Source organism: Camelina sativa, chromosome 9 (genome assembly GCF_030686135.1).
Source record: "Camelina sativa cultivar CO46 ecotype springtype chromosome 9, ASM3068613v1".
In the NCBI taxonomy this organism is placed as follows: domain Eukaryota; kingdom Viridiplantae; phylum Streptophyta; class Magnoliopsida; order Brassicales; family Brassicaceae; genus Camelina; species Camelina sativa.
This window is the reverse complement of record NC_141888.1, coordinates 7,942,138-7,968,749: the sequence shown is the minus strand read 5'-3', so window position 1 is coordinate 7,968,749 and position 26,612 is coordinate 7,942,138. Positions and strand designations below refer to the sequence as shown.

General features: G+C 38.0%; 3 protein-coding genes and 1 pseudogene across 3 annotated transcripts; 3 read left to right on the top strand and 1 right to left on the bottom strand.

The window, feature by feature from the left end:
- Positions 1-5,710: 5,710 nt before the first annotated feature.
- On the bottom strand, positions 5,711-25,170 carry LOC104710697 (AAA-ATPase At3g28520 pseudogene; annotated as a pseudogene).
- On the top strand, positions 7,796-10,795 carry LOC104710695 (uncharacterized). Its single transcript, XM_087463947.1, has one exon. It carries the CDS (start codon positions 7,871-7,873, stop codon positions 10,544-10,546), a length of 2,676 nt encoding a protein of 891 aa, XP_087320073.1. The 5' UTR covers positions 7,796-7,870; the 3' UTR covers positions 10,547-10,795.
- Positions 10,934-13,959, top strand: LOC147937893 (uncharacterized). Its single transcript, XM_087463949.1, has 2 exons — positions 10,934-13,225; positions 13,590-13,959. Exon 1 carries the CDS (start codon positions 11,802-11,804, stop codon positions 12,771-12,773), a length of 972 nt encoding a protein of 323 aa, XP_087320075.1. The 5' UTR covers positions 10,934-11,801; the 3' UTR covers positions 12,774-13,225; positions 13,590-13,959.
- Positions 18,215-20,777, top strand: LOC104710696 (uncharacterized). The gene has a single exon (XM_087463948.1). The coding sequence runs from the start codon at positions 18,271-18,273 to the stop codon at positions 20,593-20,595; it is 2,325 nt and encodes a 774-aa protein (XP_087320074.1). The 5' UTR covers positions 18,215-18,270; the 3' UTR covers positions 20,596-20,777.
- Positions 25,171-26,612: the final 1,442 nt, after the last annotated feature.

The following is a 26,612-nucleotide window of genomic DNA, read 5'->3' as shown; positions in this document are numbered from 1 at the left end:
GGATTTTGTTATTTTTTACACTAACCCGACTTGTGATTGATAAAATTTATTAAATTATAGTGTTTCTTAATTTATAGAGTATTAATTTATAGAGGTTTTACTGTAGTACGACACTTTACCGTATTAAAAATCTGCACATCTATATATATGGTTTCCCACCGTGTATGTAAATTGTAAACCGTATATATACAAGCGTATTTTAGAAATAAATGTAGATTTGTGTGGTGAGTTTGTTGTAACAATATGATTCATTGTGTGTCAACATTATTGATTTGTGAAAATTTTGCTGTAGAGGTTTTATATTATTTAAAGTATTAATTTAGTTATAACAATATATGAATATAAAACTTTATTAAACATTAATTTATATATATATATGATGCATTATGGCATTATGTTTTTGAATTTGTTTTTGCGGATTGTGTCTTTCTCATATCTTCATCAATCTTATCTTAAGATTACAAAATTTCATAAAGTTGCAAAATGATAAGTCTAAATAGCTTTAGTTCGTAGTATTATTACCAAATAAAAAATGAGTCGTTGTTCTCGCAAAAGTATACTCAACAGAGTATACCGATTAGTTAACCGTTAGCCAAAGTATCCGAACTAGGGAAGAAGAAATCTCAACAAAGAAATGCAAAGGTATACAGAGGTATAATAGTAACCCATCCACAATGGCGCAGCGTAACCGTTGATAAACCTTGTATTTGTTGATTCCAACGAATAGCCAAACAAAAGGGGTTGTCGTTTAGTTCGTTGATTCAAAGAATACCGAACAAAAGACGAAAAGCTTGTAGATCGTTGATTCTATAGAATAGCCGATGAACAAGAAAGAGCTTAAAGCTCTGATTATTATCCAATAAAAGTTATCCTTCTCACAAGGTTGAGAGGCTATTTAAACAAGAACAAGAAACCCTAAGCTTTAACCGACTAAAGCTTGAAGAGAAAACGAAACGTAAAGCCCAAGTAAAAAGAAACGTAAAACCAAAGCCCAACTAATTAAGAAAACAAAAAGGAAAGATAAACAGCACGCTACATCAGGTCCCTCCGGGTTTGAAAAGATTCGTCTCTGAATCTGGATCATCGTTGTCACCACGAAACTTAGACAAAAACTTGACATTGAAGACGTTTGAAGTCTTCATGTGCGACGGCAGGAGTAAGCGATAAGCGTTGTCGTTGATACGCTCTAAAACTTCAACAGGACCAATCTTCCATGAACAAAGCTTGTTGTATTCATGAACAGGCATCCGGTCTCGAGTCAGAACCACCCAAACCTTGTCGCCCAGTTGAAAAACTAGCTCTCGCCGTTTAGAATCCGCCTTGTCTTTATAACGCTGAGCAGAAAGTTGAAGCTGATCACGAGCATGTTGATGCGTCTCCTTCAAATCTTCGACAAATCCACAGCACGGCCATGAATGCGACGCAGGTCTGGAACTGCCGTCAACTCCAAAGGACCCCGCGGTAACAAACTATACACAACCTCAAAAGGACTGTAACCAGAAATGCGGTTAGTGGCATGGTTATGTGCAAATTCCGCTTGACACAAACATGATTCCCACGTCTGAAGATTATCAGCGACGAGACTCCGCAACATATTACCCAAAGCGCGACTGGTAACCTCCGTTTGCCCATCAGTGTGAGGATGATAAGCGGTACTCATGTCTAGACTCGTGTGTAACATCTTCCAGAGCGACATCCAAAAATGGCTTAAGAACCTTGTATCCCTATCAGAGACAATAGAAGTAGGCAGCCCATGCAGGCGATAAACCTCCTGGAAAAAAAGTTGAGCAACGTGCACAGCATCCGTCGTCTTCTTACACGGCACAAAATGAGCCATCTTTGAGAAACGATCAACAACCACAAAGATTGAATCATTGCCCCTCTGTGTTCGTGGCAAACCAAGGATAAAATCCATACTCACATCTGTCCAGGGTTGAGTAGGAATAGGAAGAGGAAGATATAAACCTGCATTGGAAGCGGTACCCTTTGCCAATTGACAAGCGCGACAACGTTCCACAAATCTCTCCACATCCCGTCGCAACGAAGGCCAATAATATGATGCTGAAACCAATTGGAGTGTTCGATCACGACCCACATGGCCCTCCGAGTGTAATTCTTCAATCATCTTGAGTCTCAAACTGCAATCTGGAACACAAAGCTGAACCCCGCGAAAAAGGAACCCATCCGTGAGAGAATAATCTGTACGTGAAACGTTAGTGACCTCTGCCAAAATGGAACTAAAGAAAGGATTAGTCGCGTATAGGTCTGAATACGAAGCAAAACCCGGAACATCAACATGCATTGTCGTTAACAGAGTGAGCATGCGACTCAAAGCATCCGCTACCCGATTCAATTTGCCTGCTTTATGACGTATAGAGAATGTAAACTGCTGTAAATAAGCAATCCATGAAGCATGACGAGCAGAGACCTTGACTTGACTCTCAAGGTGTTTAAGAGCGTCATGGTCCGTAAACAGAACAAACTCACGATGCACTAGGTAATGACGCCAACAGCATAGAATTCAACATCGTAAGTGCTATAGCGAACCCGTGCTCCTGACAACTTCTCACTAAAATAAGCCACTGGCCGGTTCTGCTGGCTAAGCATTGCACCAATGCCAAGTTTAAAGGCATCACAGTGGAGTTCGAATGGTAGTTCAAAGTCTGGAAGGACCCAAATCGGGGCTGTTGTTAACTTCTGCTTCACCAGATCAAAGAAGTCTTAAGCGGCAACTGACCAAACAAACTTACCTTCCCACATACAATCCGTCAACGGAGCCATTATAGAACAACAATGGGGAACAAAACAGCTATGCCAAGCCATGGAAACTACGCACCTTCGTAACAGTCTTAGGCACAGGCCAAGACTTAATGGCTTCGACCTTGCTCATGTCCATAGACAGACCATGCAATGAAACCACATAACCAAGGAACAACACACTTTCAACTCCCAACTCACGCTTTTGTCGTGCCACAAAAAAAGTTTCGTGGCGAAGTATCAGCAGAACTTGACGCAAATGATCTTGATGGGCCGTAACAGACAAACTATAAATTAATATGTCGTCAAAATATACAACCACAAACTTACCAATAAAAGGCCTTAATGCCTGATTTATGATCCTCATAAAAGTACTTGGTGCATTAGAGAGGCCAAAAGGCATTACAAACCATTCAAATAACCCTTCCCGCATTTTAAAAGCCGTTTTCCACTCATCTCCAGGACGAATACGAATTTGATGGTATCAACTTTTTAAATCCAACTTTGAAAAAATTGTAGCAGTCCCAATTTGATCAAGCAGATCATCTAGTCGTGGAATAGGAAAACGATAACGGATGGTTATCTTGTTGATAGCACGGCTGTCCACACACATTCGCCATGAGCCGTCTTTCTTCGGAATAAGAAGTGCAGGAACCGCGCACAGACTTAAGCTCTCACGTACATGTCCTTTAGCAACTAGATCCTCAACCTGTCGCCGTAGCTCCTCATGCTCTTGGGGACTCATTCGGTAATGAGGTCTGTTAGGAAGAGTTGCTCGAGGGGAAAAGTCGATATGGTGTTGAATATCTCGGAGGGGAGGGAGCCCCTTAGGAAGTTCAGACGGAAAGACATCCGAAAATTCCTGCAACAACTCTTCAACCCATGGTGCTAACGGTGAGACAATGCTCGGAGAACTGCTCGACGAGAGTAGAACAACCGCAAAACCCGTGTCCTGAAATTCTTCTTCAAATGCAGTTGCGGAGCAAAACAGGACCTTATCCCCTTGAGAAACCACTACCTCCTTACCTACACCCTTTTTTCCGATCGTACGTGACGGTAACAACGAAGGTTCCGGGTTAGGCAACAAAACAATGCGTTTATTATCAAAGACAAAACTATACACGGTAGTCTTGCCATTGTGTAACACGTCTCTATCATACTGCCAAGGTCGACCCAAAATCACATGTCCGACATCCATAGGAACAACATCACAAAATAATTTGTCCTTGTAGAACTTACCAATGGATAACGAAACCAAGGCGCGGTGAGAGATGCGAATGTCTGTCCCCTTGTTAAGCCATGTGAGCTTATAAGGTAACGGTGTGCCTCTCTCTATAAACCGAGCTTCCTAACTGCCTCTTCGGACACCACATTTTGACTGTTACCCGAATCAATTACGAACTTGCAGAATTTTCCTTTTATCGTACAAGTTGACTGAAAAATATTTGTACGTAGCCAAGGTTCGTCACAAACAACAGGTGCTAAGCAAACACGAGCCACCAACATCAGTCCCGTATCGCCTTCGTTATGGTCTTCTTGCAAATCTCCGGTGTCTTCTCCCTCCTAAGTTTAACCGACTAAAGCTTGAAGATAAAACGAAACGTAAAGCCCAACTAAAAAGAACCGTAAAACCAAAGCCTAACTAATTAAGAAAACAAAAAGGAAAGATAAACAGCACGCTGCATCACACAATAATATGATCATCACTTCATAAGAGTTGACCGAGGCATGGTCTAACCTCTTCAAAAGTGAAAATCACAAGCTTAAGTAGAATTGTAGAAAACATGTCATAAAACGTCCTTAGAACCCATATAATGTGGGAGGGGCAAGCGAGCCAACTATCACGAGTTTTCCTATGGCTCTTCAGGAAATTGATTTAAGATACCAATTAGCTGCTGCATGTCAGGAAATTGATCTTAGTCCTTTCTTGAAAGTGAGATCCAACAAATACTCCAAATTCAATTAACTAGGTCTGTCTAATTCCAAAAAGTCTTGTCAACACATAAGTCCACGATCCTGGCTAAAACAGTACTCCAACCTATTCTTTATGATGATCTCGCGAAAGCCATGCCTAGTCTCAATCATCCTTAAACTGGTTTCTGTTATTATAATAATTAACTTAGAAGTGTTAGTAAAGGTTTGAAAGAATTTTTTCTTTTCAATAATATTAATTTTTTTTTGTTAAAGGCATTCAATTAAAACTTAAAAAGGAAATAAAAGTTTACACGGCCAAAAGCCTAATCGTAAGCCCAAATACAAACCCATAAATTTTGAGAAACAGAAGTGAACCAGAAGTGAACCAATACTTAAGAGTGAACCAATTGTTAGATAAGAACCAGATTTATGGTTGGGCATTCAACTGCCTATACCATCCTCAGTAAAAGCATTCGAAACGTCATTGAAAGAGAAAGCGAGATGAAGAGATCGCATCTGAGATTAGGGTTTTTTACTTCATCGTCGTCACAGAGAGTGTTCCAGAAAACCAGAGATGGAGTAGAGATAAAGAGAGATTAGGGTTGCTATCACGGAAACTCGAAGCTCTGTTTCGAACAGTGGAGTCGATTTGACGAACAGTGGAGTCGATCAGGGTTGCATCGTCGTCACAATAATATTAATTGTGAAGTGTTATTTGTGAAAGTTGCTTGTGGTTGGCTTGGCTCTCTGTTGTCGTCAGGTTGTTTTTAGTGAAAGTTTGAAAGAAAGAAACACTTTATTAAAGAAATATAATATAGTCTCCATAAACACTATTGTCTTAATAAAGATTAAAAAAGGTTCTGATTATATCATACAGTTTTGTTTATTAGTTTGGAAGACAGTTTAGTGGTAATTCTACAATACTAATTAACTAATTAATAGAAGATGTTTCCTGATGTAACTTAATAAGAAAAATACTCATTCACGAAAGTGTAACCAAGAAATCTTATTACTAGAATAATTTTACGACTTACGGGTTTCAGTGTCTATTCCTCCCCTTTTTTCTCTTCTTCCTCTCTTCCTTCTTTGCTTTCTCCTTCTCTTCTTCCTCTATCTTCTCCTTTTTCTCTTTCTTCTCTGCTTTATTCTTTTCTTCTTCCTCGGCCAACTTCCTCGCTTTTTCCTTCTCTTCCTTCAAAGTCTTGACCAAACGTTTGATGCAAATATCTGCATCTTCTTCATCAGATTTCGGCATCAATGTCTCCGCAACATCAGCCGGAGACATGTCCGTTTCCTCTAGCAATCTCTTGATTTCTCCATACAAGTCATGTGACTCAATATCCAAGTAGTTCTTAGCCAAAACCTTGAACCCTTCAAACCTACAATAAGACATCTCAATGCTGTTGTCCATTCTTCCTCTACGTATCAATGCCGGATCAAGCTTATCCACAAAATTCGTTGTAAACACAATTATCTTTTCTTCACTACAAGCTGACCATAACCCATCTATACCATTTAATAGCCCCGACAAGGTCACTTTACTCTTGTTCGTCTATGTATTCACACAGAACCAACATCAGAAGATTAGAATATAATTTTCTAATATATAAGTCAATTCTACCTCCAATTAGTAGAGACCTTTTAGAAAGGAGCTCAATAAGAAATCTGTGAAGACTGGACCACTTGGGCCCAAAGCGGACAATAAGTGTCTATAAAATATATAAGTCAATTCTACCTCTAATAGGAGAGTTGTCTTTGGCTTGTAAAGCCCAACAATTGGTATCAGAGTCTAGGTCGAAAAGTGGACTTAGGGGAGTGGGTGTGGGCTCTGTATTCGGTGTGGAAGGATATTTAAAAAAGATTACATGATTAAGGGTGTCTCAAGATACTTTAGGAATAAAGGGGTACCGGAACCTAGGTACCTGGGTTTGGCTAAAAAGAGGCCATATGATCATGGTACATGGTTTGAGGGGAAGATTGTTGGGATACAAAACAAACGTCCAACATCCTGAAGATTAGAAAATAAGTTTCTAATATATTTGTCAAGTCTAACTCCAATTAGTATGAGGCATTTTAGGAAGAAGCCCAATAAGAAATTCGTGAGGGTTGAACCACATGGAGCCAAAGCGGACAATATGATATCATTTTCAACCAGTTTACTGTCATCGGTTAATAGTTAGAAATACTTTTTTTCCGACCGTTTCTCAACTGATTTGGTCATCGGAAACTACTATGTTTTCTTGTAGCGTAAGAATCCAAAGATCAACTGTAGCACACAGTTACCAACAACACCCGGTTCTTGGTATGGCTCCCTTCTACATACAACATCGATGATATGACAAGATCTACGACGATATTTAAATATGAGTTGACACAACTCGAAACAAGGTCCAAAATAAATATCTCTCCTTGATGAAAAAGAGGCCGATCAAGGGATGGAAGAATCTAGCATTAAATATAGTATTTACCCATAAAAGGGGACTTAAATAAGCAGATTCCCAACTCTTACGAAGAAGAAACAAAGAGACCACAACCTGATCCCTATCAATAGTAAGCCGCATTGCCTCCTCTGATCTATGACTCACCGGACTGGTTACCCATTCTTGAGTGACACACACGATTGACATATGGCATTCCTAATTTTTATTGATAGAAAAAATGTCTCGATTCTAATGAAGAAAAACAGAGGAAAAAAAAATAACTTTAGAAAAAATTATCAACGCAATCTAAAAAATATAATGTCTATAAAATATTTATGAAAAGATCAATAACATCTTCAGTAGAATAATCAGATTAAAATACGTTTTATTTCAAAATTATTGGTTATGAAAATAAATAAATTTATGCGCAAATGCATTAAAGAAACATCTAAAACTTGATATGACCCTAAAAACTAAAAAGCTAAACTAGACCGTTGACAAAAATAATACACCCATGACACATCAACGTTGATGATTGCTAAATATAAAATTGAAAGTGGCTAGTTACCTTTCGTTAAACGTTCTTGCACGTCTCGCACAATTATCGTGTAGACATGCTTACACGATTTAGTTGGATGGAGTCTAAAACATCAGGGAAAGTATAGCTGTACTTAGAGAAAATATTTGCTATATAAACCCAAGCACCCATTCTTAACAATACAAACAAAAACAAGAAACACTTACCAACCTAAGCGTTGGTAGAGAAAAGCTAAATCACAATGAAATCTTCTTCTAAGATGGGGCCTTCTGCCCATCTCATTTCCGCACTAGGAGTTATCATCATGGCAACAATGGTTGCTGCTTATGAGCCATACACATATAGTTCTCCACCACTGCTGTATTCTACACCATCTCCTAAGGTTGAATATAGTTCTCCCCCACCACCATACGTTTCTCTACCACCACTACCGTATCTCTCTCCATCGCCTAAGGTTGACTACAAATCTCCACCACCTGTATACAGTTCCCCACCACCACCGCCATACTACTCTCCATCCCCAAAGGTTGACTACAAGTCTCCTCCACCATCATATGTTTACAGTTCCCCACCACCACCATACTACTCTCCATCCCCTAAGGTAGACTACAAGTCTCCTCCACCACCGTATGTTTACAGCTCCCCACCAGCACCATACTACTCTCCATCCCCTAAGGTAGACTACAAGTCTCCTCCACCACCACCATACTACTCTCCATCCCCTAAGGTAGACTACAAGTCTCCTCCCCCACCATATGTTTACAGCTCCCCACCACCACCATACTACTCCCCATCCCCTAAGGTAGACTACAAGTCTCCTCCACCACCGTATGTTTACAGTTCCCCACCACCACCATACTACTCTCCATCCCCTAAGGTTGTATACAACTCTCCTCCTCCTCCATATGTCTACAGCTCTCCACCACCACCATACTACTCTCCATCCCCAAAGGTTGTATACAAGTCTCCTCCACCACCATATGTTTACAATTCCCCACCACCACCATACTACTCTCCATCGCCTAAGGTAGACTACAAGTCTCCTCCTCCACCATATGTTTACAGTTCCCCACCACCACCATACTACTCTCCGGCCCCTAAGGTTGACTACAAGTCCCCTCCTCCACCATATGTCTACAGCTCACCCCCACCACCATACTACTCTCCATCCCCAAAGGTTGTATACAAATCTCCTCCTCCACCATATGTCTACAGCTCTCCACCACCACCATATTATTCACCAGCCCCTACGGTTGACTTCAAGTCTCCTCCACCACCATATGTTTACAGTTCCCCACCACCACCATACTACTCTCCATCGCCTAAGGTTGTTTACAAGTCTCCCCCTCCACCATATGTTTACAACTCTCCACCACCACCTTACTACTCTCCATCCCCTAAGGTTGACTACAAGTCTCCTCCACCACCATATGTTTACAGCTCCCCCCCACCACCGTACTACTCTCCATCCCCAAAGGTTGTATACAAGTCTCCTCCTCCACCATATGTTTACAACTCTCCACCACCACCTTACTACTCTCCATCCCCTAAGGTTGACTACAAGTCTCCTCCATCACCATATGTTTACAGCTCCCCCCCACCACCGTACTACTCTCCATCCCCAAAGGTTGTATACAAGTCTCCTCCTCCACCATATGTCTACAACTCTCCACCACCACCATACTACTCTCCCGCCCCTAAGGTTGTATACAAGTCTCCTCCTCCCCCGTATGTCTACAGTTCTCCCCCACCACCATACTATTCTCCATCCCCTAAGGTTCTATACAAGTCTCCACCTCCACCATATGTCTACAGCTCTCCACCACCACCATACTATTCTCCATCCCCTAAGGTACACTACAAGTCTCCTCCACCACCGTATGTTTACAGCTCCCCACCACCACCATACTACTCTCCATCCCCTAAGGTTGTATACAAATCTCCACCACATCCTCATGTCTGTGTGTGTCCACCACCTCCTCTATGTTATTCTCCATCCCCTAAGGTTGTATACAAGTCTCCTCCTCCACCGTATGCCTACAGTTCTCCACCACCACCATACTATTCTCCATCCCCTAAAGTAGTATACAAGTCTCCTCCTCCACCATATGTCTACAGCTCTCCACCACCACCATACTACTCTCCATCCCCTAAGGTTGTATACAAGTCTCCTCCTCCACCATATGTCTACAGCTCTCCACCACCACCATACTACTCACCAGCCCCTAAGGTAGTCTACAAGTCTCCTCCACCACCGTATGTTTACAGCTCCCCACCACCACCATACTACTCTCCATCCCCAAAGGTTGTATACAAGTCTCCTCCTCCACCATATGTCTACAGCTCTCCACCACCACCATACTACTCTCCAGCCCCTAAGGTAGACTATAAGTCTCCTCCACCACCATATGTTTACAGCTCCCCACCACCACCATACTACTCTCCATCTCCTAAGGTTGTATACAAGTCCCCTCCTCCCCCATATGTATACAGTTCCCCACCACCACCATACTACTCTCCATCCCCTAAGGTAGCCTACAAGTCTCCTCCACCACCGTATGTTTACAGCTCCCCACCACCACCATACTACTCTCCATCTCCCAAGGTTGAATACAAGTCCCCTCCTCCTCCATATGTCTACAGCTCCCCACCACCACCATACTACTCTCCATCCCCTAAGGTAGACTACAAGTCTCCTCCTCCCCCGTATGTCTACAGTTCTCCACCACCACCATACTACTCTCCATCCCCTAAGGTAGACTACAAGTCTCCTCCACCACCATATGTTTACAGTTCTCCACCTCCACCATACTACTCTCCATCCCCTAAGGTAGACTACAAGTCTCCTCCACCACCATATGTTTACAGTTCCCCACCCCCACCATCATACTCACCTTCTCCAAAAACTGAGTACTAAGTTTCATCCCCACCCTCGTATTACCTGAATATGTAACTGGGATTCTTTCATAACCTATTGAGTTTTATTTGATCTCATCTTTTCTTTTCTTCTAATGCTATTTGTATCCAATAATTTTTAATTTTCTTGGTATTGATTCAAATATTTTGCTACAAAAGTTTCACATGGTTATGTTTGTTCTTTTAATTGTGTAAAGGTTGCTTTCAATTTATATGAAGTCCTTTGCAATAAATATATAATCCTTTAACATGTGTCTTGTATATGGATTGCATACTAAGTTCCATGGATTCTTTTAATTCTATTATATTTTCAAAGTTTAAGATCTGAACCAAGCATCGATAGCTCAACTAGTAAAGTCTCTCTGGAAAAGTCTAGAGGTTGATGGTTCGAGGAAAGATGCTTGGGAGGGGACAATATAAAAAGCTCTGGTCTCTGGCCTGAGGGGATGTACTGGCCTAGGCCCGGAACCTCTTTCTAATTCAAAAAAAAAAAAAAAAGTTTAAGATCTGCAAGTATTAAATCAAGGATGTTTTGTTTTCCTATCTACTGTTTGACCTAATATAATCACTTACTTAGAGAGGATATAAGAAGTAGTTGTCTTCCAAGAACATGTATTCCCGTTTGCGAGTAGTGAAGTTGTTCTGCATTGCAAAGTTTGTCAATATTGTCTTCAGAGTTGTGTTTTGATGAAGACTAGTCAACTAATTTGGCTCCAAGTGAGGATATTTCTTTTGCAATGGTTTGCAGACCACTCTGTTTCTGGTCATGTACAACAAGATGTTCTTGTTGCATAAAATATGTTTTTGCTATACATTATGATGTTTCTGTTGTACGACAAGGTTTTTCGCCTAAACTTATTACTTATTGCATAAAAATATGTTTCTGGTCATGTACAACAAGATGTTCTTGTGGCATAAAAATATGGTTTTGCTATACATTATGATGTTTCTATTGTATGACAAGGTTTTTCGCCTAAACTTATTACTTATTGCATAAAAATATGTTTTTACTTATTGCATAACAAGATGTTCTTGTTGCATAAAAATATGTTTTTCCATACATTATGATGTTTCTGTTGTACGACAAGGTTTTTCGCCTAAACTTATTACTTATATCCGAGCAGTTTTGAATGACTCCAACTATACAAGTCTTGTTGAACATATCGTTTACTTAAATCGACTGTTTTGATTTGTTCCCAAGAGAGAAGCATCAGTCAGCTGAGGAAGACCCTGAGCGAACTGAGAGTGAAGAAGAGATGGAGTTCACTCTTCAAGAACACATTAGGAGACACAAGGCCAAGGGAAAGAGGCCAGCAGTTGAGGTTGAACAAGAAGAGGTTGAAGAAGAGAGTGAAGAAGAAGATGAAGAAGAAGAGGGAGAAGATGATGGAGAAGAAGAATCTTGTGGTTTAACTAAAAGGCAGCTTTATGAAGCCTTCTTGAGGATGCAGTTCTTGGGGACTAGATACCCACACAAGGAAACCATAGAGAAGCTAGGCATTGATGAAGATGTGGAATATCTTTTTGAGAAGTGCAACCTAACCAAGTTCATGGGGCTTTGCTTGGAAGGGTATAAAGAAGAAAGCTGTGAGTTTCTAGCCACAATCAAGTTGCACTGCTATATAAGGAAGGATAATGAGCTTGGGGCTGGTCATGTTGACTTCACTATCAAGGGCAAGAAGTATGAGCTGTCATTGAAGAAGATAGCCAATATCTTTGGCTTTGAAGTTGGTAGTGAGAGGAGCATGGTCATACCAAGAGAAGAGCTCTATGCTGTTTGGGAAACCATTAGAGATAACATCACATACTCATCCTCCAAGACCAAGAGTTCCAAGATAATAAGCCCAGTCCTAAGGTACTTCCACAAGGCCTTAGCAAACACCTTCTTTGCTAGGAAGGAAACTGGAAATGTGAATGAGGGTGAGCTCAAGATGATTGATGTGGCACTCAATAGCATAATTTTTCAAGCAAGGGATGGAAGCATCATCCTTGGAAGCAGAGAGGGGACTGATCTTGCAATGGTGCCCATTGACCACATGATATATTTGAGAAGCTGGGTGGGCAAGCTGCACAAGAAAGGTTCAATGGGAGCCCTAACTATTGGAGGCATTATCACTCCAATACTACAAGCTGCTAAGGTGCCACTTAGAGGAAAGAAGGTCATGCCAAGATGGATTGATTCAAGCTATCTCACCTCTCTCTCTTCCATGTCTTTATCAGCTTCTTAAGTTACTTGTTTCAGTTTATGATGCTCGTTTCTTAGTTTTTGTTTGTTTTCTCCGTTTCTCTTAGAATTGGGACTACGTTTAGTTATTGGTTTGGGCTTCGTTTAGGCGATGAGGCTTTAGAACGGTCTGAGCAGTTGTTCAAGGTCTTTCTCCGATTTCATTTCAGTGATTCCTTCAAAGAAAAACAATTTTTTTTGTTCGTATGCTTTGTTTTGATATTAACGAATTGTGTATAATTAGGTACAACGTGCAAGCTGTGGAGCTTAGGAAATTATTGGTGGAGCAAGGTTCAGTATGGTCATCTAATTGCTCAATACCAGTGTTCTTCTCTCTTACGGTGTTTAAGATGTAATGTTTTTCATGTCTTGAACTTGTTTTAGGCATACGTCAAAATCGAGTTGAGTTTGGATGGAGCCATAGAGTTAAGTTTTGTTCTGGATAAACTTCTTTGTGTAAGTCTTCTACTCTGACTTCCTCATTTGAATATATATTCTGACACCTTAATCATCTTGAGACAAGAATCGAATAGTAGAGTTTCTTTGATCCTTCTGTTCTACATCCTTGTGGTCTGTTTTAAGTTGCTTTAGGTGATTATTTCTTTGATTCATTGTGGATATCTTTTAACAATCTGCTGTTTCCATTGACTTTGTTATTGAAAACGATGATGAAGGTAAGATGTTTGAAGATCTTTTTAGTTTATGTTTGGTCACAGCTTCTTGATGAAATGAGAGCATTTCACGGAGTTGAATGACTGTGTTTCTTTGTTCCTCTGTGAAATGCAGAACTTAAGTACTGAAACATCTTTTGTAATTGCAGAAGAAACAGCAAAATCAAGAGAGAAGAAAGATGATGCTGTTAAGGTGGAAGCTCCTGCAATAGAGAAGGCACCAGCAGAAAGACAAACAACATCTATTAAGGAAGACAAGTGAAGACATTGTTTCTAGAGACAAAACCATATGGGTATTAGTAGCTTCCATGGTTGATGCAGAAAGAAGGCTTTGAAGCTTTTTGCCACCAACTTGTGGAAATGGAACAAGAGGTTGTGGGCAAGTTCAGTGACCATACTAGTCTTTGATTTCAATTCTTTTAAGTGCTGTGTTAAGTAGTTCTTTGGTTTAAGCTTGTATCAGATTTTGTAATACATTGATCATATATTTGTTTCTATTATAAATTTGTGTTTATCAGATTTTAAATTTTGATTTAATAAACAAAAATTAAATCGTAATTATGATTATTTTAGCATTATGGTAATATACATTAAAAATGATAACAACCAAAAAATGCTATTATAAACTTTAATATTGCACAAAAAAAACGTTATTATATAATTTTATATTGCATATAAAACAGCGCTATGTTAAATCACCTAAATTATAGCGTATGAAAAAAACGTTATCTAAAGTCTCGTAATTTTTATAACGGGCGTATAGACAACGTCCGTAAGAGCGCTATGGAATCCTACCATAGCGGATATGACGCGCTATTAATACTCACCTTTTTGTAGTGTGCTATAGCGAAACTGATTGCTAAAGAGGGGAAATCGGCCACACTAAAATTACCTTCTGGAGAAGTCCGTTTGATATTGGACAGGATGGTGGAATAAATGAAACAAACCAACCCATGTTCTTTTAATATAATAATTAACTAGTGATCTCATACTCACTAACGACCTAACAACATTCAAATCATACAGCGGAAAATACCAACATTCAACCAACAATAATCCAACAAAGACTTCAATAAAATAATTAACCAATATCAACCATGTCTACAAATCCTAAACCAAGAATTCAAAAGCAAACAACATAAATCAAATAACCATCAACCTAAACAGTTGTTCTAGACCACATCGTTCCATTCTAGCAACCTAACAAAAGCATTAAACAAACAACTGAGTCTCTAGAACATTCTCCTCTTCATCGTCTTGATTCCACGATCACAGTTTGCTTTTACCTGCATCACAACACATATGAGATGCGTGAGTATTATCATATATACTCTGTGAGGCGGTCTTCCCATCTACTAGGCGATTTTTGGAGAGATGATCTGGAAGGAATACGATGACGACATTTTTCTCCGACTCTTTGGTGTAATTGTGACGTGGATGCTCTCAGATGAAAAGAAAATTGTGCTATTATATACAGGATTTGATTTGAAAAAACGGGTCTTAATTTAACTGGTTATTTTGGTGTTTTCTCAATTAAATTAATTAGACCTAAATCTAATAATTTAATCCACCATAACTTCATCTTTACGATCCCATGAACTGAGTTTGATTTAATAACCAGTTCCATAAATCAAACCAACTAATTGTAGAAACCACCATCTATTACACGTAACATCAACACCACAAAAGTCAACTCACATCCTTAACAATTAAATCCGGTTCTGTATTTTAATTACGATCCTTGGTCAAGTCTGTTTGTTTGTTTGATTGATAAACATTCTGAATCTATGCTAAGTAATAGTTGTTGATTATATTTGGAATGTTATTAATGTATGTCTAGTGGGCAGAGTTCGATCTCCTCATTGAGTAAACAAGTTTACTCACCCCTTCTTTCCCTTTTTCCCAGGTTAGTAAGTCTCAAGAGTTGCATCTTGAAGTTTGTTCGTTGGTGAATTTAAAGAAAGAAACGTTTTTGGCCAGACCGGATGGATTACATGTTGTTTCGTCTTTTGCTACGGTACGAGTGTTACATTTCTAACCCGACCTACGAATAGATTACGAAAGGATATGATGAAATCTAACAGAATATGAAACAACTCCGAGAAAATGAAATATTCGCCCGAGGAATAAGGAAAACGAACATATCTGAGATCGACATTCTATTGATATAAATAAGCTCGATGGGAAAAAGAGGGATCCACAATTTGACTCACAATATAACCCTAGGATCAAGATATCTTGCAAAACCCTAACTTGTTATCGAAGCTAGTTAGAATCCCTTTATACTTTTAACTGAGTTTAGCTTGAGATCAATAAAGAAAATCGTTTTTAGATTTCTTTTTTTATTTGTTACTTTGATATAAATAAGCTCAATGGGAAAAAGAGGGATCCACAATTTGACTCACAAGATAACCCTAGGATCAATATATCTTGCAAAACCCTAACTTGTTATCGAAGCTAGTTAGAATCCCTTTGTACTTTTAACTGAGTTTAGCTTGAGATCAATAAAGAAAATCCTTTCTGGATTTCTTTTTTTATTTGTTACTTCTCCGGTTTAGATCAGTACGTTTTTTTTATTTGTTACTTCTCCGGTTTAGATCAGTACGGGTTCTGCTCGCACAATATTAAATATGCAAATTAAATTTTGTATATTTAATGTCATTATTTGAACAAATCCATTTACATGTCATGGTAGAGATGAGCGAGGAGAGCAACACCTAAAAGCACCAAAGAGAACTAGAAATGTGAGTTAAATAATATGTGGATTTTACTTTCCCCAATTTTAGTTTGGCGTATTTAAGATGTTGAACTGCATAAAACAATCGGTAGGGTTAGGCCTGGGCATTTGGGTACCTGTTCGGGTTTGGTTCAGATAATTCGGATTTTCAGGTTTTCGGGTTTAGAGGTATATGACCTGTTCGGGTAGTTCTAGACTTCGGATTTGGATCGGGATCAATTCGGATTCGGATTATCCGAAGTTCATAAAACTCAAAATTTTAGTATCTAATTTAGTCTAAATTATTCAATAATACGCAATATATCTAAAAATTTAGAGTATTTTTTACCCAAATTTACTAATAAACAGTTTAAATACTTCAAATTATCGAAAATATCTAAAAAATCTGAATATTTTGAACACTTCTATTATTAAAATTATAAATATTACTAATATATTACTACTATATATTAATAATATGGGTATATTTGGATAACCGTTTGGATCTGGTTTCGGATTTGGATTTTTGGATTTAGAGATTTAGAACCCGTTCGGGTAGTTTACAATTTTGGATACGGGTTCGGATCGGGTTCGGATCTGGGTATTTTTCCCAGGCCTAGGTAGGGTAAGCCCATTTAAGAAAAAAAATAACTAAGACTAAATATTATATATTAATATTTAGTTTAATATTTTCATTATTTTTATTAATTAGAAAACTAATCCTACTTTTTAAAGTAATATATAAGAAATTAAAATTTCTGAGATATATGTTTTTTTACATACTTGGAAGAAACTGAGAGGAATAAGACAATATTTTCATCTTTTTTAATACCTTTAATTTCTTAGAGAGTAAAAATTAAAACATATAAGTTGGCACAACTGTTTGTGTAGAACCACATTCGATTTTGTATGTAAACAATTTCTTGTATTGGCTCCTTTGATTCAATTTAATAATTCATATAAGCTAATTTAATAATGAAATGTTGTTGACAAAAAAAATATAAAAATCTATAAATTTGATGTCAATATATATATAGTCAGTTTAAATATTAAAATGTTAAGTTGCTCCAACACCAAAATAATTTATTTTGTTTTAATAAATTATTTTGTTACATTATTCTGTATTGTTATCGAGATAGTTACTGATATTTTTTATATTGAGTTTTGAAATCTAAGAAACAAATACATTTTTCTTAAAATTGATGAAGATACATCAAAGTTGACTTTTATCAGTCTATCATGTTTGATATTAAACTCATGTATTTGCAATTATAATACTCCTTTTGAATGATAGTTAAGTTATTATTAATTTTCAGTCACCAATAATAATTTAACAGGTAGATAAAAAAAACAAGTCAGCGCAAATAACACTAGATTACTCTGAAGGGCCCAAAGATCAACTGTAGCACACAATTACCAACGACGCCAAATACCGATTCTAGTGGTTATGCCTCACTTCTACATACGACATCGATGATATGACAAGATATAAGAAGATAATAAATATGAGTTGACCCAACCTGAATCACTGGACTGGTTTAAAGAGAACGGCACACACGTTTGGCAGGTGGAATACAAAAGGTGTCTAAATTCTAATGAAAAAATCAAGACGAAAAAAAAAAACTTAAGATTAAATTATCAACTTAACGCAATCTAAAAGAATATATTGTTTATAAAACATATTTACGGAAAGGTCAAATAACTTTAGCGAAGATATACATATAAATAAATATATAAGGTAGATAAAAGTACATTTTAATTCAAAATTATTGTCTGTTAAAATAAATTTATTTATGCGCAAATGCATTAAAACATCTAAAACTTGGTATGAGGTTACCCTAAAACTAAAAAGCTAGAAGCGATATTAAACTAGCCCGTTGCTAAATATAAAATTGAAAGTGGCTCGTTAACTTTCGTTAAACGTTCTAGCACGTCTCACACAAGTAGACATGCCTACACGATTTAGTTGGATGGAGTCCAAAACATCAGGGAAAGTATAGCTGTACTTAGAGAAAATATTTGCTATATAAACCCAAGCACCCATTCTTAACAATACAAACAAAAACAAGAAACACTTACCAACCTAAGCGTTGGTAGAGAAAAGCTAAATCACAATGAGATCTTCTTCTAAGATGGGGCCTTCTGCCCATCTCATTTCCGCTCTAGGAGTTATCATCATGGCAACAATGGTTGTTGCTTATGAGCCATACACATATAGTTCTCCACCACCACCGTATTCTACACCATCTCCTAAGGTTGAATATAGCTCTCCCCCACCACCATACGTTTCTCTACCACCACTACCGTATCTCTCTCCATCGCCTAAGGTTGACTACAAATCTCCACCACCTGTATACAGTTCCCCACATCCACCGCCATACTACTCTCCATCTCCAAAGGTTGAGTACAAGTCTCCTCCACCACCGTATGTTTACAGCTCTCCACCACCACCATACTACTCTCCATCCCCTAAGGTAGACTACAAATCTCCTCCACCACCGTATGTTTACAGCTCCCCACCACCACCATATTATTCTCCATCCCCTAAGGTAGAATACAAGTCTCCTCCACCACCGTATGTTTACAGCTCCCCACCACCACCATACTATTCTCCATCCCCTAAGGTAGACTACAAGTCTCCTCCTCCACCATATGTCTACAGCTCTCCACCACCACCATACTACTCTCCATCCCCTAAGGTTGACTACAAGTCTCCTCCACCACCGTATGTTTACAGTTCCCCACCACCACCATACTACTCTCCATCGCCTAAGGTAGACTACAAGTCTCCTCCTCCACCATATGTTTACAGTTCTCCACCACCACCATACTACTCTCCATCCCCAAAGGTTGTATACAAGTCTCCTCCTCCACCATATGTCTACACCTCTCCACCACCACCATACTACTCCCCAGCACCTAAGGTTGACTACAAGTCTCCTCCACCACCTTACGTTTACAGTTCCCCACCACCACCATACTACTCTCCATCCCCAAAGGTTGTATACAAGTCTCCTCCTCCACCATATGTCTACAACTCTCCACCACCACCGTACTACTCTCCATCCCCAAAGGTAGACTACAAGTCTCCTCCACCACCATATGTCTACAACTCGCCACCACCCCCATACTACTCTCCATCCCCTAAGGTAGACTACAAGTCTCCTCCACCACCATATGTTTACAGTTCCCCACCACCACCATACTACTCTCCATCCCCTAAAGTTGTATACAAGTCTCCTCCACCACCGTATGTTTATAGTTCCCCACCACCACCGTACTACTCTCCATCCCCTAAGGTTGTATACATGTCTCCTCCTCCACCATATGTCTACAGCTCTCCACCACCACCGTATTACTCTCCATCCCCTAAAGTTGTTTACAAGTCTCCCCCTCCCCCATATGTCTACAGTTCTCCACCACCACCATATTATTCTCCATCCCCTAAGGTTGTATACAAGTCTCCACCTACCCCATATGTCTACAGCTCTCCACCACCACCATACTACTCTCCAGCCCCAAAGGTACACTACAAGTCTCCTCCACCACCGTATGTTTACAGCTCCCCACCACCACCACACTACTCTCCATCCCCTAAGGTTGTATACAAATCTCCACCACATCCTCATGTATGTGTGTGTCCACCACCTCCTCCATGTTATTCTCCATCTCCAAAGGTTGTATACAAGTCTCCTCCACCACCATATGTTTACAGTTCCCCACCACCACCGTACCACTCTCCATCCCCTAAGGTTGTATACAAGTCTCCTCCTCCATCGTATGTCTACAGTTCGCCACCACCCCCATATTATTCTCCATCCCCTAAGGTTGTATACAAGTCTCCTCCACCACCATACGTCTACAGCTCTCCACCACCACCATATTATTCTCCAGCCCCTAAGGTAGACTACAAGTCTCCTCCACCACCGTATGTTTACAGCTCCCCACCACCACCATATTACTCTCCATCCCCTAAAGTTGTATATGATTCTCCTCCTCCCCCATATGTCTATAGTTCACCACCACCACCATACTATTCTCCATCCCCTAAGGTAGACTACAAGTCTCCTCCACCACCGTATGTTTACAGCTCCCCACCACCACCATACTACTCTCCATCCCCTAAGGTAGACTACAAGTCTCCTCCACCACCGTATGTTTACAGTTCCCCACCACCACCTTACTACTCTCCAGCACCTAAGGTTAACTACAAGTCTCCTCCACCACCGTATGTTTACAGTTCTCCACCACCATCATACTACTCTCCATCGCCTAAAGTAGACTACAAGTCTCCTCCACCACCATATGTTTACAGTTCCCCACCACCACCATACTACTCTCCATCTCCTAAGGTTGTATACAAGTCTCCTCCTCCCCCGTATGTCTACAATTCTCCACCCCCACCAACGTACACACCTTCTCCCAAAACTGAGTACTAAGCTTCATGCCCAGCCTCATATTACAAAATGTAATTGGGATTCTTTTATAACTTGTTGAGTTTTATTTGATCTCATCTTTCGTTTTTCCGATGCTATTTGTATCCAATAATTTTTAATTTTCCTTGTATGGATTCAAATATTTTGCTACTAAATCTACACATGGTTTCATGTTTTTCCTTTTATTTGTGTTGCTTTTAATCTATATGAAGTCCTTTGCAATATATATAATTCTTTAACATGTTGTCTTGTATATTGATGCATACTAAGTTGCATGGATTATTTTAATTCTATAATTTTGTCAAAGTTTAAGAGTCACAAGTATTTAACTCAAGGATGTTTTGTTTTCCTATCTACTGATTAACCTAATTCCATAACTTTGAGAGATAAAGAAATAGATACTCAAAGGTGTAGTGTACTCTACCATTATTATTCATTACATACACTCTTGAAGATAACAAAATAACAACCATACAAGTTTCTCTAAGCCTAAATTTCCCACAACACCTGCACTTGGTAATGCTAATATTTTGACATTTGGTAATGCTAATATTTGACATATGTCATCTTTTCTCTCTCTTAATTATTAACAATATGTTCACATTAATATATCACAATTAATTCCTCTACTTTTTCAATATTTTTCAATTTTATTTATTTTCCAATATTTAAAAAAATATATTATAAGCTTTCCTCTAAACTTGCTCTAATATTTTGACATTTGGAAATGCTAATATGTGTGATCTTTTTCTCTTTTAATTATTAGTAATATGCTCACATTGATATAGCACAATTAATTTCTATACTTCTTAAATATTTTTCTATTTTATTTATTTTCCAATATTTTATTTAAAATTTTCTCCACACTTTTATTATTAAATATAATGTGGAGAAAAAAATATATATGAAACCAAAAGTTTCTCTTAATTAATAATAATATCTTTAATTATTTACACTAATTTATCAGAATGAATTTCTCTACTTATAATAATTAAAAATTACTAAATATATATTTTCTCAATTTCTATATTTTCATTAATTTATCAAAAATAATTTCTCTACTTATGATAATTATAAAAAATAATTGTATATTTTCTCAATTTCTATATTTTCAATAAATTATCAATAAGAATTCTTCAGATAATTATAGTCATTCCCTCCAATATATACACTAAATCACTAATTCTTATGCAATAAAAAATAATGAACTTTGTTCATAAATGCCATTCATGCATAATTGTGAAATTTGAATAGTTATAAAATGTAAATATGCTTTTATTGCATATTAATAACTAAAATAATTCATAATTTTTTTTATAAAACAATTCCTTAGATATATTAAATTTTACACTTCGCACTAAGAATTTTACACTTCGCACAAGGTCTTGTTACAACTTTCGAGTGTCTCATGAAATGGCATGAAACTGTATTTGTCATTTTGATGAAAGACGACGTATGTATATTATATGATGAAATTTGGGTTTGTATTAATAGTTTTGGTTTATATGAGCTTGAAGCTAGGTGTGAGATTGAAATCTCTTATTAGGGTTACTTGGTTGGAAAGATTAAAACTGGATTTATGGGTTTTGTTAAGGTTGGTGATACTCCAGCATTGCTCAAGATGGGTCCAAGTTTTTTTTGTTTGTGGGTCATGTTTCCTTCAATGTCTAATAATGATGAGTCTCATTTGCGCTTCAACGCCGCCACTTTGGAACCTACATTTTAAGAGAAACACTTAACGATTGAATTATTCACTTCAAAGAAACCATAACGGATCAAAAGTTTATGCAGTGATTATCGATGCTATCCGTATGAACAATCTTTCTTGTTTCTAACTTGCTTTGAGACAACAATTAGCCAACAATTCTAGTTTTTTAAAAAAATAGAACTAGACAAAATTGCGAATTTACGATCTATTATAAATCACTTTCTAAGAACTGGCTTTTTGACCTTATAGAACATATATATTGGAAGATGGAACCTGGTTCAATCACATTGGAAGCCGGGTTTTAACTCTTAATGAACTGGGTTCAACCATATTGGAAGATGGTTTGCGTACTATGGTCAGGTTCAAGATTTAGTCTCTTTCTCATTTTTTTAGATTTATCTAATTTGATTACATAATTCATACAGTATTATTATAAAGTTTTTTTTTTTAAATAACAATCTGTGTTTTAAAAAGCAAGGCCTAGGCGCGCCTAGGCTCAAGGCGAGGTGAGGCTATGGGTTCATCGCCTAGAAGAGCTGAAGCGAGGCTAGCGAGCAAAGGCGCTCGCTCTTCTCCGCCTTGCCGTGAATCTCGCCTTGGATTTATGGCGCCTACTGCAACAAAAAGGTAAGAATTGTTAGAACTTGATATTTATTTGCCTTATACGGTTCCAAAATATATGCATACATGATTTGATTGCTAAAAATTAAAAACCCTATTAGAAATCGTGCATATAAACTATTTTTAGAGTTTTAAGTTTAAAACTTTGTTTGAATGGCTGTTTCTTTGTTTTGTTTCAGTTCTCAGTTTAAAACTTTGTTGGATTGGCTTTCCCTTAGTTTTGTTTTCAATTCTCAGTTTTACTATTATTGGATTGTCTCTTTCTATATGTTTCAAATGATCTATGTTTTAGACTGACGAACTGTGTTAATATAGCTAAGGGATCAGTGACTAACCTGTTCGTTTATTTTGTGCAGTCTCGCTTCATGCAGCAAAGGTGAGGAGCGACTGGCACCTAGGCTCAAGGCGAGAGCCACACCTTCATAGCCTCACCTCGCCTCTCGCCATTTAAAACACAGATAACAATAAGAAGAAATCCCACATCACTCCCCATCAAAGTGCATCTTTGTGTTTGTTTACATCTATTTGAGTCTTATTAGATGTTCTTTTACATCTCCAAAATATATATATTTTTTTTTTACGCCTCTTTTAATCTTTAGTGGTTAGGTGTAGATACGTAGACTACCAACGTGCGCACTTAATTTATTGTTAGAAAACAATCTAGAAATCGATATAAATTAGACATAAAAAAGGTAAGAGGAAATCTTATAAGATAAAATGCTACGTAAAACTTTTATTTAATGCCTATCAAACAATTTGATAACACCATTCACTTTGTTTTGTTTCTTCTTCTTCTTCTTCTCTTCTTCCTCTGCTTTCTTCTTCTTCCTCCTCGCTTCCCTCTCAGCTTTCTTCTTCTTCTCTTCCTCCAAAGACTTAACCAAACGCCTCAAGCAAACATCGGCATCTTCCTCATCAGATTTCGGCATCAAACATTCAGCAACATCAGCCGGGCACATGTCGACTTCCTCTAGCAATCTCCCAATCTCTCCATACAAATCATGTGACTCGATGTCCAAGTAGTTCATAGCCAAAACCTTAAAAGCTTCTAACCTGCAATAAGACATCTCAATGTGGCGGTCCATTCTTCCTCTACGTATCAATGCTGGATCAAGATTATCCACAAAATTTGTTGTGAACACTATGATCTTCTCATCACTACAGGCTGACCACAACCCATCAATGGCGTTCAATAACCCCGACAGAGTAACATTGCTCTCTTTCAGAACTCTATCTTTCTTCAACTTCTCAGCTTCCTTCTTCTTTTCCTCAATATCCTCTTCATCCTCATCTTCCTCGTCCTTCTTCTTTCTCTGTCCCGTAAGATCAAGCGAACAATCAATATCTTCAATCACAACAATAGATTTTCCTTTTGTGTCCAACATTAGCTTCTGCAACTCCGAGTTATTTCTCACTGTCGTCAACTCAAGATCATACACATCATACTCCAAGAAATTCGCCATTGCCGATATCATCGTCGATTTCCCTGTCCCGGGCGGTCCAAACAAGAGATAACCTCGCTTCCACGGCTTCGCGACCTTCCTGTAATAATCTTTCCCGTTACTAAACTTAATCAAATCCTTCTTAATCTCTTCTTTCTTCTCATGATCCATAGCCAAAGTCTCGAATGTTGCCGGATGATTAAAAGGAACGTTGCTCCATCGTCCGTCCCTCCAAGAGGAAAAATCAGTACTCGAATTATTAGTGTAAAGCTTCCTTTCTCTGTTCTTCAACCCAATCTCTTTCCCTTCTCTCAAAACATGATCAAGATAAGTCTTTGTGATCATATCTCTATACTGGTTGTCGAAACTCATAGTCAAGTGTCTTCCCTCCTTTGAAACAGATTGATTCTCTTTATTTACCAAGCTCAAAGACCACACCACCTTTACATCTTGGAACACATCTACAATATCCTCGTTGTCGTCCAAACTAAGAACCACCGATTTGCTGTTTTCCGACTCATTGGCCTTTAACCTCCTGGCCGTAGCCGTTGATCTCGTGGATAAATAGTTGCGTATCTCATCAAAGGCTCGGCTTTTAGTGAGACCTTCTCCTGTGTATTCAGGGAATATGATGTGAACAGATTTCATATCTTCACCGAACCACTTATTAAGATATTTGTAAAAGTAACGCTCCAAGTAGAGTCGGACGTGGTATGGCGCAAACTGTTTATACATTGACCAGAAGAACATAAGACTCGCCATCGTCGTACTGGTGAAACCCCATATTGCTCCCGCCTCTAGCATCTTTGTGTTTGTCGATTCCTTCGGCCTCAAGCACGCTCTTATATATCTTTTTGTCTAGGGTTTGTAGTTTCTCTTCTTTTTTGTTTTAAGCAATTTTCCAAAAAATATTGGAAATTCGTCCGGATAAAGAAAACAAATATGTGAAGTGACCTTAATGCAGTGGCAGGAGGTAAGACCATTTGTAGAAAGCACCGTCATATCCGGGATCGAATTCCGGCTCTTACGAAAGGAATTTGGCTAATGGGCCGGCCAATTGTAGCCCAATGGTTGAAAAAAAAAAACCAAATATAAAACTCTTTCTACTTTTCTATTTTTTGGACAGGAATTAATAATAATAATAATAATAATAATAATAATCTATGTATAAAAACTAGGCCTGTAAATGGAGCGGATATCCGGTTTTTTTAGGATATCCGTATCCGTTTTATTCGTAATTTGTTATTCGTATTCGTATCCGAAAATTTCGGATATCCGTTATCCGAATATTTGTTAAAAATTTGATTATCCGCGAATATCCGCGGATATCCGTAAAAAATTATTATTTTTTAAGATACGTATTTTGACTAAAATACAGCGTATTTGTATAAAATACCACATATTTTGGATAAAAAATACCGGATATCCGTATATAAATACCGGATATTCGTGAAAAACGAATATCTGTTTTAAAATTTAGTATTATCCGTATCCGTATCCGAATATAATACAGGATATCCGGGAAAAACGAATATCCGTTATCCGTTTTAAAATTTAGCACTATTCGTATCCGTATCCGTATCCGTTTTATTCGCTATTTCACTATCCGTATTCATATCCATTTGTCCGGATATCCGTTTTTTTCGAAGCGGATTCGGATACGAATACGAATATCCGCGGATAAACGGATAATAATCTCAGGCCTAATAAAAACAGTTTTTTTCATTTCTGTTTAGAACTTTAGATGATTATATTGATTTTTTTTCTCTTCCATCGAATCAGTCCAAGAAAACACTACACATCATTAAAATAAAGAGATACAAAAATATCAACAACATAAACATGCCATAGCTGTTTGACAAAAAAAAAAAAAAAAAAAAAAAAAAAAAAAAAACATGCCATAGCTAAGCATTTCGGAACGATGATGATGACAACCTCCAAGCTTCCATTCGATTCCACATTCGTAGCAAAACGAATAGCCACATCTATCCATCAATCATATACTTGTTGCAAAACGAACATTACAATGTTAGTTACGTTAAAACATAATTGATGGAGGCCGGTCCGTAGGTAAATGATGCCTAAAGCATGGTCAAAAATTGTTGCCCACTGATTTTTTTTCTATATACATAAGATTATATAAGTATATTATGAAATAAATTAAGCATATTATAAGAATTTAAAGTGTTTGAAGAAAAAAAAGAGTAGTAAAAAATCCAAAACTTCTATGGCAATAGGGCATAGAAATG